General features: G+C 33.9%; 2 protein-coding genes across 4 annotated transcripts; one reads left to right on the top strand and one right to left on the bottom strand.

Moving 5' to 3' along the window:
• The first annotated feature begins 635 nt into the window (after positions 1–635).
• Positions 636–5,571, top strand: LOC145088006 (uncharacterized). Of its 2 annotated transcripts, XM_079026183.1 has the most exons (7): positions 665–801; positions 1,020–1,072; positions 1,283–1,770; positions 1,846–1,950; positions 2,067–2,138; positions 2,215–2,334; positions 4,915–5,571. In XM_079026183.1, the coding sequence occupies exons 2-7, from the start codon at positions 1,027–1,029 to the stop codon at positions 5,269–5,271; spliced, it is 1,188 nt and encodes a 395-aa protein (XP_078882309.1). In that variant the 5' UTR covers positions 665–801; positions 1,020–1,026; the 3' UTR covers positions 5,272–5,571. The 2 variants fall into 2 exon arrangements, with proteins under 2 accessions (XP_078882308.1, XP_078882309.1); XM_079026182.1 differs by lacking the exon at positions 1,020–1,072 and having other exon boundaries at positions 636–801; positions 2,227–2,334.
• A 2,808-nt stretch (positions 5,572–8,379) lies between these two features.
• LOC145088005 (fasciclin-like arabinogalactan protein 17) lies at positions 8,380–11,077 on the bottom strand. Of its 2 annotated transcripts, none has more exons than XM_079026181.1 (3): positions 9,517–11,077; positions 8,780–8,908; positions 8,380–8,692 (listed from the first exon to the last, which is right to left on the bottom strand). In XM_079026181.1, the coding sequence occupies exons 1-2, from the start codon at positions 10,841–10,843 to the stop codon at positions 8,835–8,837; spliced, it is 1,401 nt and encodes a 466-aa protein (XP_078882307.1). In that variant the 5' UTR covers positions 10,844–11,077; the 3' UTR covers positions 8,380–8,692; positions 8,780–8,834. The 2 variants fall into 2 exon arrangements, with proteins under 2 accessions (XP_078882307.1, XP_078882306.1); XM_079026180.1 differs by having other exon boundaries at positions 8,380–8,695.
• Between the last annotated feature and the right edge of the window lie 2,044 nt (positions 11,078–13,121).

Raw genomic sequence — 13,121 nt, forward strand, 5'->3', positions numbered from 1 at the left:
CTTACAAGAACACAAGATGACAACATCCATAGTTTTAATATTCTAAGTCTTAATCATCAACCATTTCATCGACAAATATACATGTATGTAGGCATACATATATACACTAAGTATACAATATTTTCTTTATAAGTTTACATATTCACTGAGTTGTTTGTACATTATGTTATTAAAAGGTCTTTTAATTGTTTGATTATTGAGTAAAATCTTATGTAACAATCAAATATTGAATTTTATATGAGAAACACTTTCAAATTTAATTTTGATTATGACAGACAAATTTATAATTTGAATTAATAATATGATTATAATATCTCTATTTATTTTGATTGTAGTACTGCAAATTACCCTTCACATGAGCTGGCAGCACATGGGTGTACGCCATACATATACACCAACTAATAATTTGATTAATTGTGAATTATTGAATCAAAGTTGCTTGAGGATATTTTGGTAATATCGCACATATTTAGGCTTGTACTATGCATAATTAGGCTTCGCGTGTTGTAAACCTCGTTTTAAAGACTTGTACTTTATGTATCGAAAAGTGTTCCAACGGATAAAACATAATTATCAACCAACCTCCGTAGGGGCATATTGGTCATTTCACAAAAAATGAAAGTTTTACCCCAGCCCCACCATCTTCATCCATGATCCCCTCACACCCCACTGAAATCTTCTTGTCACACACACACACACATCAAGACGCCATTTTTATAACAGCATTTGAATTTGAAGGCAGAATCTTTGTTTTATTCTTCAGAAGCACAAATCAAACCCTCAAAACTTCATTCAATCGAGGTATTCCGTAGTTTCCTTCCAAATCTGTGATATTTTCATGAATTGCTTTGATTTATTCAGTCCTTTGACTGTTTTCAACCCTTGGTTGACTGTATTTAGCTCAATTTTCGATACTCAAATTCATTGATCTTCGTATTTATCTACTAATTTCAGTAGTGTTAATTGAAATTTTAGTATGAAAGTGAGTGTTCCTACCTGATGGATGTCGGTTTGTCTAGGCTGAAAATGACAACAGTGGCATCAAAATTCCCCGAATCTGAGATTTTTCAAGGTTTCGAAACTTAAATCTCGGAAAATCCGTACGGGTTTTGTTTACTTTTGTTCGATTCGTGTGGGTTCAATTGAAATCGCGAAAGCGAATGCTCAAACAGTTTATAATTCACTATCCAAGAAATTTACTGATTTCAAATGTTTTGATCCGTTAACTTCGATGAAAAATGATTTTGAATCTGTGCTATCTCTTTTGACGAAATTTGAATAGGGATGGAGCCTGGCAATGGGGTTCATACGGAAGATGAAAATGGTGTTATAAACGTGGTAGATCATGAAAACTCGAATGAAGTTGAGGAAGGTCTCGAATCAACAAAAGTGGAAGTGAGTGAATCTTCTGAGAATGTTAATGCCACCAAAATACCAAATTCAAGTGAGGTTACTATTAATGGTAATGGAGGTACTTCAAAGAACAATAAAGTGGCCAAAAATGGTTCTAAAGGTAGCATATTGGCTCGTAAGCCAAAACCCCATCTAACTCAAAGTTTATCTTTCCCTTCTAAACCCCAAAACCCTAATTCCATGAGAGCTAGCATTGATGGGCACCCTGGTAAGCAGCCAGCCACAGTATCAAATGGAAATGCCATGAATCCTGCTAATAGAAGAGCTTCAACAGGAGTAAAAACAAAGGAAAAGAGTGCAAGTATTGATGGCACACCTTCTAGAAGAGCTACTTTGGATTCGGTTCGCGTGTCACGTGTAAATTCCTTTTTACCCCTTTCTTTGTAGCCTTAATTTGTTGTGTTCTTATGTTTTTATTGTTGTTTGTTTTAGCCTAGGAAATCTAATGGAAGTGAAGATGCCCCTGATGGGCAGCATAAGAACAGTGTGATTGGCTTTTCTTCAAGGTTGGAAGAGCGTGCTGAAAAGAGAAAAGAGGTACTTACTTACTTACTTACTTAATCATGTTGTATATAATGTATCCTTGTTGTTTATTTCCATCAAGTTGTTGATGTATGTAACCCATATATTAATCATGTTTGATCTTTGTGTAGTTCTTTTCAAAGATAGAGGAGAAGATTCATGCGAAAGAAGCGGAGAAAACCAACTTGCAAGAAAAGTCAAAGGTTTTGGCTTGTGAAATCTTTAGTCAATGAATGTTTTAATCGGGTGACAAAGTTTGTATTTTTGACTTGGTCAAAGTTGCAAATGCAGGAAAGCCAAGAAGCAGAGATCAAGCAGTTGAGGAAGAGCTTGATGTTTAAAGCTGCACCAATGCCAAAATTTTACAAAGAGCCACCCCCAAAAGTTGACTTGAAGAAGGTACTTGTAACGCTTTGACTTTGAACTTATTTCTGTCAAAATTTTCATGCATGAGGTTTAAACATACAAATTTTAGCAGGTTTATAAGATTCATGGTTAGTGGAAAATTGCTTCATTTAGAAGCTATTATAGAGGACATCTTGCATGATATTGCATCTTTGCACTAAACATACCTTACACCAAAATAACATGTATTTCATTTCGAAAAAAAGTTATTGAATTGCCCTAGGTACATAGGCTTTTCTGTTCAGATATTTTCAGATAAATGAAGTTTTTTTTTTCTTAGTTGAAAATGGGACTTTGATTTCCTTTTCACTTTTTCAAGTCTCAATTTCTTTAACAACCTAATGACCCTTTAGTATAACCCTTACTTTACAACATAGCCACTTCATCTTGCAAAATATGCATTCCACTAACTTAAATCTGCAATCTTTCTGATTGAAACTCTAAAATATTCTTAATTTATCAAGATGGTAGTAGTACCAAAAAAAGGTTCTGAAAGTGATTAAATTTGATAAATCAGATAAGCTATGATTTTGACTTTTGACAAAAAGAGGCATGACACTATGGTTAACTACCTACTGTAGGGTTAAAGCTTAGGTGTTGCTTCTTTTTGAGATAAAGGAGATTTGACTTAATATATATGCGTGTTTCTTTTTGACTTAATGCTTAAAGAACGACTTAATAGAGAAAAAGAGAAAAATAGGCTTTCCGCTTTCCCCATTAAATTTATTCAATTTTTACAAGTTTGCCCTCATTTATTTTTTCTTCCTTTTTCTCAAATAATAGAGTTTAGAAGTGTGATTTGATATCAAAGGACTCAACTGTGGTACCAATAGTATTGTAGTATTATTGTACTACCAACTTAGCTTTGTAAAATGAGGAAAATACAAAAAAGAACACCAAAATATTTATACTAGTTATAATTTATAAAACCCGTATGTTTTTTTCAACTTCAATAAAACTTATCATTTTAACCAAATCAGCTTTCCACTAACCTTTATTTAACAAAAACCTATTATTAAAACTCACTCCATTGGATTAATCTTTCCAAAACCTTTTTTTTTAATTAACAAGTTTATCATCATCTATCTTCGATCTTTATAAAAGCCCCTCATCTAATTTGTCATATTAAGTATATGTGTTATATTTCTCAAATTAATATTACTTTACATTAATGATATAATTTTCTGTAGTATATATTCATTTCTTACTTTGTATATCTAATAAAGTAGAATAACTAGTCAAAAAATAATAAATAATTAATATGCACATATTATTAATGTTTAAAATGAAATGTTATTCAATACATTTCTCAAAATATAAGTATTATAAAGATCTTTTTTCGTTTTCTGTTTTGGTTTTTTGTCAAACCTCAGTTATGGATAAGCTAGCATGCCAAATAGGGCTTAGTGTCTGGTGAGGCCACTAAAGTGCTTATAAGCTGGCTTATTATAAAGCTATTTGAGATCTCTTATTATTAAGCTCCTTGAGCTTTTTCACAAGTTTTCCAAATATATCCATATATGCTAAAACTTTTTTTACAATTTTGTTTTACATGTTTTATAAAACTTAGTATTTTTACATTTTTTACAATATCTTCTACAACTGTTTTTGCAATTTTTTCTACAACTTCTTTTACAACTTTTCCCATTGTTCTTCTACATATTCGTTTTTTGCAACTTCTTTTTAAGATTTTTCATTTTGACAAACTAGTGTTTTTACATATTTGTTTTCATGCACGTAAAGTTGTAAAAAACATGTAAAACTCATATTTTGCATATTCGCTTCTACAAATTTGTTAAAAAAAGTTGTAGAAGAACTTAGTAAAAATAAGCTGTGCAAAAAGTTGTCAAAAACGTAATTTAAAAAAAAAGTAAATTTGTCAAAAAAAAAAAAAAAAAAAACTAAGATGCCATTCGGGACAACTTTCATGGTTGGTCTTTATGCATTAAAGTGTATAAATTGGTGCTTTATAGACATTTGAAATAGTTTTTTAGCCAAATTTGGTGTTAACACGTTTTAGTTATATATTTAAATGTCCTTTTATGTCATTTTGCAATTGCCATTTAGCTTGTCAGCTAGTTTTTACCAAACGCTGTTACTTTTTCAGCTACCAATAGCTTATTAGACAAAAGCTAGCTTTTCAGCTAGTCTGCCAAACATAGCCCTAGGCTCAACATTTAAAAATAATTCAAGAGTAATCAAACTACAAAAAAATCATATAATTCGTTAGTAAACCCAAATATGACTATGAATTATGGTGTATATACATTGGATGTAAACATATTAATTTATTTACACCAGATTTGATGTAACCTACATTGATCCTCTTACGCCCAACTTACATCCTTGGGGTAAAATATAGAAAAACACAAACAAATTTTCACAATTTTATAAAAAAAGCAGATGAATCGATAAAATGGTGATTGTACATTGTTTTTTTTTTTTTGTATTTTTCCCACCTGCAAAACCGCATAACCATGAAAAATAAGGTTTGTATCTATAAAGTAGTAAAGGTAGAGATTATGTTATTATATATTATATAATTTAATAGTTTATTTTATACTTTTTGTATAGATACCAACAACACGCCCAAAATCTCCAAAACTTGGCCGGAACAAGAGCAATGTGGGTACACCCACCACAACAAATGGTGACAAAGACAAAGACACTACTGCTCCTGTTGCTGTTTCCAAGAAACCACTCAGAAAATCTGTATCCAAAAATGAAGTCAAACCTGGAAAGTCAAAGGAAAAGCCTGTAAAAACACAAGTCCAAGCTCAAGAAGAAGAAGAAGAAGAAGAGAAACCATCCAATGAAATCCCATCTCCAAATCCTCTTCAAGTTGAAGCTCGGATAGAAGAAGAAGAAGAAGAAGTCAATGGTGAGTGTGAGCCTCCTGTTTTGTCCGCAGACATCGTTGTTGGAGGTTAAAAAGTTAAAATTTAAAACAACCTTGTTATAATGTTTAATATCTCTCTGTATCTAATAGGCTTCTTCTTTTTTTTTTTTGTTGTTTTTCAAGTTGTTAAGGTTTCTTCTGTGTTGTGAATAGCGACTGTAAGTTACTGGTCACATGTTGTATGAGTCGGTTTTTTCTGTTGTTTATTCGTTTATATGATGTTGTATGAATCTTTTTGTTTTCCTTTAAAACCAAAGTTGTAAAATTTGCGGAAACTGGTTTGGATCTTTCGCTTTGTGAAATGTGAATTGAAATGGATTTATTTATTTTTATCATATGCTTCATTCTTTTACAGTAAGGAAAGGAGTATATATTATTTTTTTTATCCTCTCTTTTTATTAAATTGATTTGGAAGAAGATACTAAATATAAATGAAGCATATCAGTTGGAGAAAGGGCCAGCTAAGATGTAGTTGGTGGTGTTCATCAATCATTAACCTAACAAGTAATAAGTATACATTCAATTCAACCAAATATATCAGTCAACATCTCACCAAGCTTATATTTTCATCCCACAGTATCCCTAAATAATTAAAATTTGAATTATTTAGATCCACATAAAATTCTATATATTGTCTGTTAATTTTTTTTTAATAAATGTACACTCAATTTATCAAAAGGGCATCTTTGAAACCTATGTTTTATACCGTATAATAGCATAACATCAAATTTGATGTTCTATTAAAATTAAATATATTGTTTAAGTTTCACAAGTTTAAAATGGTCCTTCAATTTGGAATTTATGTATTTTTTGTTTACTGGTATTTTTAGTAATATAAAACATAATATACATTTTTAAATAAAACAAATAAGTGACTTGTATTGCAATCTAGTAATCTGATAAAACACACAACTAATCATATACCATTTTTTAATAATATAGTTTATAAAGGTATTAAAAAAAATGATACAAGTCAGCTTTAATTGATAATTATAAGGGCTCCTTTAAAATATTATAAATCTAGAATATTTTCCTTATTTGATGTAAAACGGATGATTAAGTTATGTTTGACACACTAACTAAAAAACTAGTTGTTAGTTTAAAAATTAGCGAAGAGTTAATAAATTACCTAGTACCCTTTTTCGTTCTCGGCTTAAGATGGGAAATCCAAATCGACACGTATTTTCTCATTAATTAGATGAGCTGTATAGACCTCTTTCTTAAAATATGTTTTTTGCTTACTCTTCTTCGTCAAGCTTTCGAGCAGAATATCTCATACCTTTATTTTTTGTAGTGATGAGATGCTTGACAATAACATTTAATCCCTACATTAAGGTGTAACACAATGCCTTGAGTGTGAGTGTGAAAGGGCAACTTATCTGTATCCTTTCACATGATCGTTCTATCACGAAGTTGGCAGCAGGAGTGGGACAAGAGCTCAGCTACGAGTATCTCCTTTTTAGTGACCTAAGACAGGAGACGGTTTACGAGTTTGCATTGCTGGCATGCTTAGTGGTCATAGCGTCTTTGATTGAAATTTTATTTGCATCCGTCTCCTTCAGGATCCATTAAAGGGATTAGAGTTGAATTTTCATTCCACCTATCTTGCTGAAATTTAGATATGTGATCCCGGAAACATATTTTGAAATACGCCTATCAGCACAGCTTTTTTCATTTTGAAACGGTACGAGCAACCACTTATGCAGATACCTAGACTTCTATTCTGAACCACCAAACAAAATAGTTATGTAGGCGGAATATAATGCATGCATCAAATACCCGTCTCAGTGGTGGGCACATACTGTTTTAGTAGGGGTGTCCCTCGTACTTCAAGCAGGTGCACCTAATAGAAAAAACCAAAAAAATAAATAATAATAATAAAATAAAAAAAAAAAATTGCACTGCGTGCCGAAAATTGAGCAGTGGCCCGGGACCCTAAATGCCCCACTAAGGTCCACCCGTCTCATCATTAATCTCGTAAATTATTTGGTCACAACGATAACAATGTCACTGTTTGTAGCTAGCAAATTTAAAAGATAAAGTAAAAATTACAGATAGATTTTTGTTTGAATGGTTAAAGAGTATAATTATAGATGTGTTTAGTCAATAAAGATAAAGGATTTTATTTCTACCTTTCTCTTGAAAAAAAAAGAAGAGAGAGAGAGACAGGGATAAATAAAGTAATAAACACCATTTATCTTTTAATGAGCTATTATCTTTTCTCTTGAGTCCTGATAGATACCTTTTCTAATACGCAAATCATCTGCGTGTGCACAAAACGATTACCATGTTTTTATATAAAACGAAGACCCTTGGAATTGATCTTCACAATCAAATAATTATGATAATACTTTTAATTAGACTTTCTCTATCTATTAATTATTAAAGAAAATGGATGGATGTGATGTCGTTTTCCTAATTACATGTTAATTTTCAAAAATAAAAAAGCATGACTTAATATTATAATGAATTTGAAAACGACAATAGATAAAACATTTCAACAAACCTTCAATCAACTTATACAATTTAATTATATTATTACCTTCTGTTGATTAATGTTTCAGTTTATTATTTTTTAATATTTCTTTTGTCTTGTTTTGCTTTTTGTTCATATTCAATATTAAAAAAAGTCGCTAAAGATAAATTAAGAATTTGATTAATTTTCATTGCAGTCGAAAGGTTCTAATAATTAGATATCTATATTAAATTACACCCTATAAAGGTTCTAATAAAGGAAAAAGACATTTACAAAATGGGAACAAACCTTTCACACCACCGACGCCTATTATATTTTATTAATCGAACCAAAATATATTACAAAAAGATAAATATTTACTTTCCTTTTATAAATGATTAATTGTTAAAAAAAACAGTTGTAACTTTACAAGTTAATTATTAATGATATATATATATATATATATATATATATATATATATATATATATATATATATATATATATATATATATAATTTAAAATAACAAACTTATCATTTCATGTTAAATTTTAGATAAAAATGATAAAAACATTACATAAAATGGTATTTTGTTACTTTAAATAATTATATATATATATATATATATATATATATATATATATATATATATATATATATATATATATATATAAATTGCTAACAGTTATAAAAGTATCTCATATTTATACAATTGTTTGGACAAATACATTTTCCGCAAAAATCAAACATAATACATGAAAAGTAAAGAAAAATCGGCTTTTACTAATTACAGTATTTATAATAATAACACCCTCAGGAAAGAAAAAATTTGGAAAATTATTGAAAAAAAATTAATAATAATAGAAAAAAGAAGGGTTTTTGTTGTCTCATTTGAGGATCTGATTCTCTGGGGAAACTTCGTTCAATGCCAAACTGCACCATTCATTCGCTTCCCCTTCCTTGCTTTATGCCCTGCCCTATTTTTGCACACAATTTTCCTACTGCCAATATTTTAATAATTAATCAAAATATTCCATTTCTTTTTTAATCAACCCACTTTTATATTTAATAAATTAAATACCCACCTTTTTTCATATATATTTTATATATGTAATATGTGTATATATATATATATATATATCAATAACAACTTGTAAAATGAGAATCCTGTCCGAATACTCCAACTATCGAACATGCCACTTCCAATAATTTCCCTGCATTTACCAAAATAATGAATTATAAGTTTATTATTTTTCCAAAAATAGATCAATACATAACTGCATAACAATCCAAGATATTTGATGAAACGATGTCGTAGTAACCTGTAATTAATGCAACAAAAAACCTGAATTGACTATCTTAAAGTAAGATATACCCCCTTCATAACTAAGCATTATATGCTTAATAACCAAGTCTTTACCTACACTTAAAGTGACACCAAAGTTTCTACTATTACAAATATTTTAACCAATCTCTTAAAAGTTGTAATTTCAAATTTCCCACATCAGTAAAAAAAAAAAAAAAAACAAAAAAAAAAAAAAAAAAAAGGTTATGGCTAACAAAATCAAGCCTCGCTCAGTTGTACCTTATGCTATGAAAGGGGTAATCTACTCTTTTAAGTTTCATGAGTATAAACTATAAAGTCGTATGAGTGCAATAGACGCGGACGAATAATTCCATGTGACCCACCACAACAGACAACCATTAAACTTATTCCGGCAACCACTCAACGGAAAGTTCATGCAACAGGTCCGATCAGATTATTGTAATCGAATGACGGCATTAATAATATACCAGGAAGATTAAAAGTAAGAAAGCGAACCTCTTCTTTGCTTAGCCACGACCTTAGGCGCCGTCGTTGGAGCAACCTTGCTAGCTGGTTTTTCCGTCGGCTCTTCCATAGGAAACAATACCCCATCGATACCTTGCACCGATATCCTCCCATCGGTGTAAATGTCCGGGTCAAATAAATACGCCGATCCCTCACCTTGCCCGAATTTAACCGACCCATCGGCCTCCTCCGCCACAACTTTATGCGGCAACCGCAGAGTGTCGTATTGAACCTTCCCGAACCGCCTTACCGAATTATACATACTCTCTTCGGTTTGATACTCTGGTACCAAATGATAGTACATTATCTGCTCCGGTGCACCTGGATCACTCAGTTGGTCGGTGGTGAGTTTCGACATGGCTTCATCATTCGGTGCCAACACCGTTAAAACATAACCCTCCGACACTAACTTACCCATCTCCGTCGCTAACGACGTCAAATTTACCAAAATGTCTGCTAATTCGTTGTATCCACCGTAATGTAGGAGGGTTTGGATGAAATCTTTCACCTGGCTCTCGCCGTCGAAGTGGTGGCGTGGCCCACCGGGTCCCGGGGCTGGAGCCGGAGCTAGAGAAGGACCAGGTGCCATTGCATCGTATACAGGGAGAACTGGTGGAGCACCTGCAGGAACGGGGGTAGCCGGTTTTTTCAACCGGTGGGTTCTGGGATCGACAACAGGAGCACCTTCTGGTAAAACAGCAGAAATGGAAGTCAAACTCCTCCTCCGGTTAAAATCTTCCTGCACAGATCGAGGCACCAACAACCGCTCGATCCCATGGATCAACCCGTCAGGTCGGATAACATCATCGGGCCTGGTGACTCTGGCTAGACCGCCCACTATTTTCTCGCCGGAATTCCCGCGAGTCAACGGCAAATGGTTGTCAGCTTCATCGACACAAAGCGTTTTATGATGAGCTATCGATTCAAAATCCTTACGTGGCCATTCTTTCGACCCGACCCGAGACGGAATAATATGGAAAAGCAACAGATTCTGTAGCGATTTCAGATTACCAGGCTCGAGTAGAAACCGCTTGAATTCAGGATCCATCTGCCTCTCCAGAGCTTCATTGTTGGGAGCAAAAATGGTGATATTATGACGCGAAACCGCTTCCTCGAGGGTTTGTAGAAGAAGAGCTTTTTCGACGAGTTCAGATAGCTCAGTGTAATGCGAATCGAGAAGCGCTACGAGAACGGAGTTGGAATTGATCTGGGTGGAGTTAGATTTGGGGTTTTGATGCGGCAATGCAGTTGAATCAATGGTTATAAGAAGAAACGTTAAGAATATAAGGTTCAATGCACCATAGTTCAGAGAACCCATGATGCTGAACTAGGAAAAACAAAAGATCAAAAGCAGAAGAAGAATCGGAAGAAGAAGAAGAAGACGAGGATGATTAGGAGATGGGTACTCCTTTATTTTACTCTTTCTCTCTCTCGAGAAATAATGTAATTGAATGGGAATTGTCGTTTCTCTTTCTAGGTTTTGGTCCTTTTGGACATAGTGGTGAGAGGTGAGAATGAAAAGGGGAAGATGGGTTTTGTTTTGGGATTAAAAGAGAGTGGGAGACAGGACAGGTGGTAGAAAAACAGAGAAGGTAAGTGAAACGACATGCCCCGATGCCGTTTTACGAGTTAGGAAGAAGGCGTAGGGTAGCACAGGCTGTATGTAGGGACCACACGTGTGGAAGAAAGCATCCTGCTTCGGCTCTCAAACGGCTTGGCTTGCCTCTAGGCTCTAAGAGCCGCTAAATAACAAAAATAGAAAGTTAAATGTAAAGTAAACCGACATAAGTGTTTGTTTTTTTTTTAAGAAAACCTCTTCGGATTTTTTTTTGCTGCGTGGTTTGTTTTTTCAAAAGTCTTCTAAATAAAAAACTTATGTCCTGTGTTTTTGGTGTAGCAGTGAACCAAACACTTCAAACCTCATCTCAAACTTATATATATATATATGGTTTCCCAACCCTCTTCAGCTTTGATCGAACTGATTGAGTCTAGAAAAGGACTCAACAAGATAGACGTGAAACTGGACCTGAGAATCATGGAACTCAGCAAGTGCAAGGCAAGTCGCAACTGTATGAAGACGAACTCGACGAGTTCATAAGGAACTCGGTGAGTCCAGGGCTAAATGTGCCTTCTTGCATGAAGGAGGACTCGACGAGTTCAAGGATGAACTCGGCGGGTCAGTTAAAGAATGTCCCGGTTGGGTATGAAGGAGAACTCGACGAGTGGGTGCAAGGCTCGACGAGTAGGGTCGGGGTTTTAGTGTTTTGAGGATTTAGGGACTCGGCGAGTCGAGTCAACCAGACGTTGACTTTGACCCAGAGTTGACTTTGACTTTGACTTTGACTTTGATTTTGACCTAAGTTGACCATGAAATGGTAACTAAGGAAGATGATTATGTGTAGGACTTGAGAGGAGTTGATCCGGGCAACAAGGACAGTTCAGACACTTCACGACACTGAGGTGAGTTACCTTCCAGTAGAAGTGGGTCTAAGGCACCAAAGCTGGCCCACTAGTAAGAGTTATAGTAGAGATGATTGTTTTTGTGATAATTATCTGGTATGTTGCTATCTGTTATGATTGTGTGCTAGTATGCTATGATGTTATGTGATATGTGATAAAAGGGGTAGTTAGTACCCAGTTATGATAGACAGATTATGTTATGTGTTATGATATTATGTGGTAGTAGTAGGGGGTGAAATAGTCCCTGGAGACCGGTCGAAAGGACTGAAGGGGTAAGCCAGCACCCATATATGCTAGGCAAGGTTACCGGTCGAAAGGATCGAAGGGTTAGGCCAGCACCCAAATATGTTAGGCAAGGTTACCGGTCGAAAGGACCGAAGGGGTAGGCCAGCATCCAGATATGCTAGGCAAGGTTACCGGTCGAAAGGACCAAAGGGGTAGTTAGTACCCAGTTATGTTATACAGTATGTGTTATGTATGGTATGTTATATGATGGGGGAACTCACTAAGCTTCGTGCTTACAGTTTTCAGTTTTGATTCAGGTACCTCTTTAGCGAAGGGGAAGGAGCCGACGCGGTAGCTACACATCTCACACATACATATGATTTCTGCATTTTGAGATCCCTGGGATTGTACTCTGACAAGCATTATTCCACGACATGTTTTATGATATTTGACTTATGAGATTATGGATTGATATGATATTGATGATGTTTTCAGTAAACGATTTATAAGTTACTTAATTAAAAATGAAACTTTTGGCCTTGAAAATTGGGATGTTACACCCTTTATGTGAGTTGGGTTGGGACGTGAACTCTTGGGTTGGGCTCGTTACGTAGAATATATGTATGTGGCTAGGAGGTTTGGTTGCTCAACGCTAGAGCCGAGATCTTATGTGGATGCATTGTATGCATGATGTAATATGTGGTATATTGGGGAACTCATTAAGCTTTATGCTTAGAGTTGTGGATTATACATTTTGCAAGTCATTCGCAAGAAGAACTCGGATAGACTGTACACATGCATCAAAGATATTCGTTTCCGGGGATTTGTAAATTTAACTCTGATAATTTATGGTTTCAATCAAACAAATGTTACTCAATGGTCTTTGAAGCAAATATGTAATTGGTTATTAT

This window comes from Lactuca serriola, chromosome 2, assembly GCF_051521515.1.
Source record: "Lactuca serriola cultivar US96UC23 chromosome 2, Lser_US96UC23_V15, whole genome shotgun sequence".
Lineage (NCBI taxonomy): Eukaryota > Viridiplantae > Streptophyta > Magnoliopsida > Asterales > Asteraceae > Lactuca > Lactuca serriola.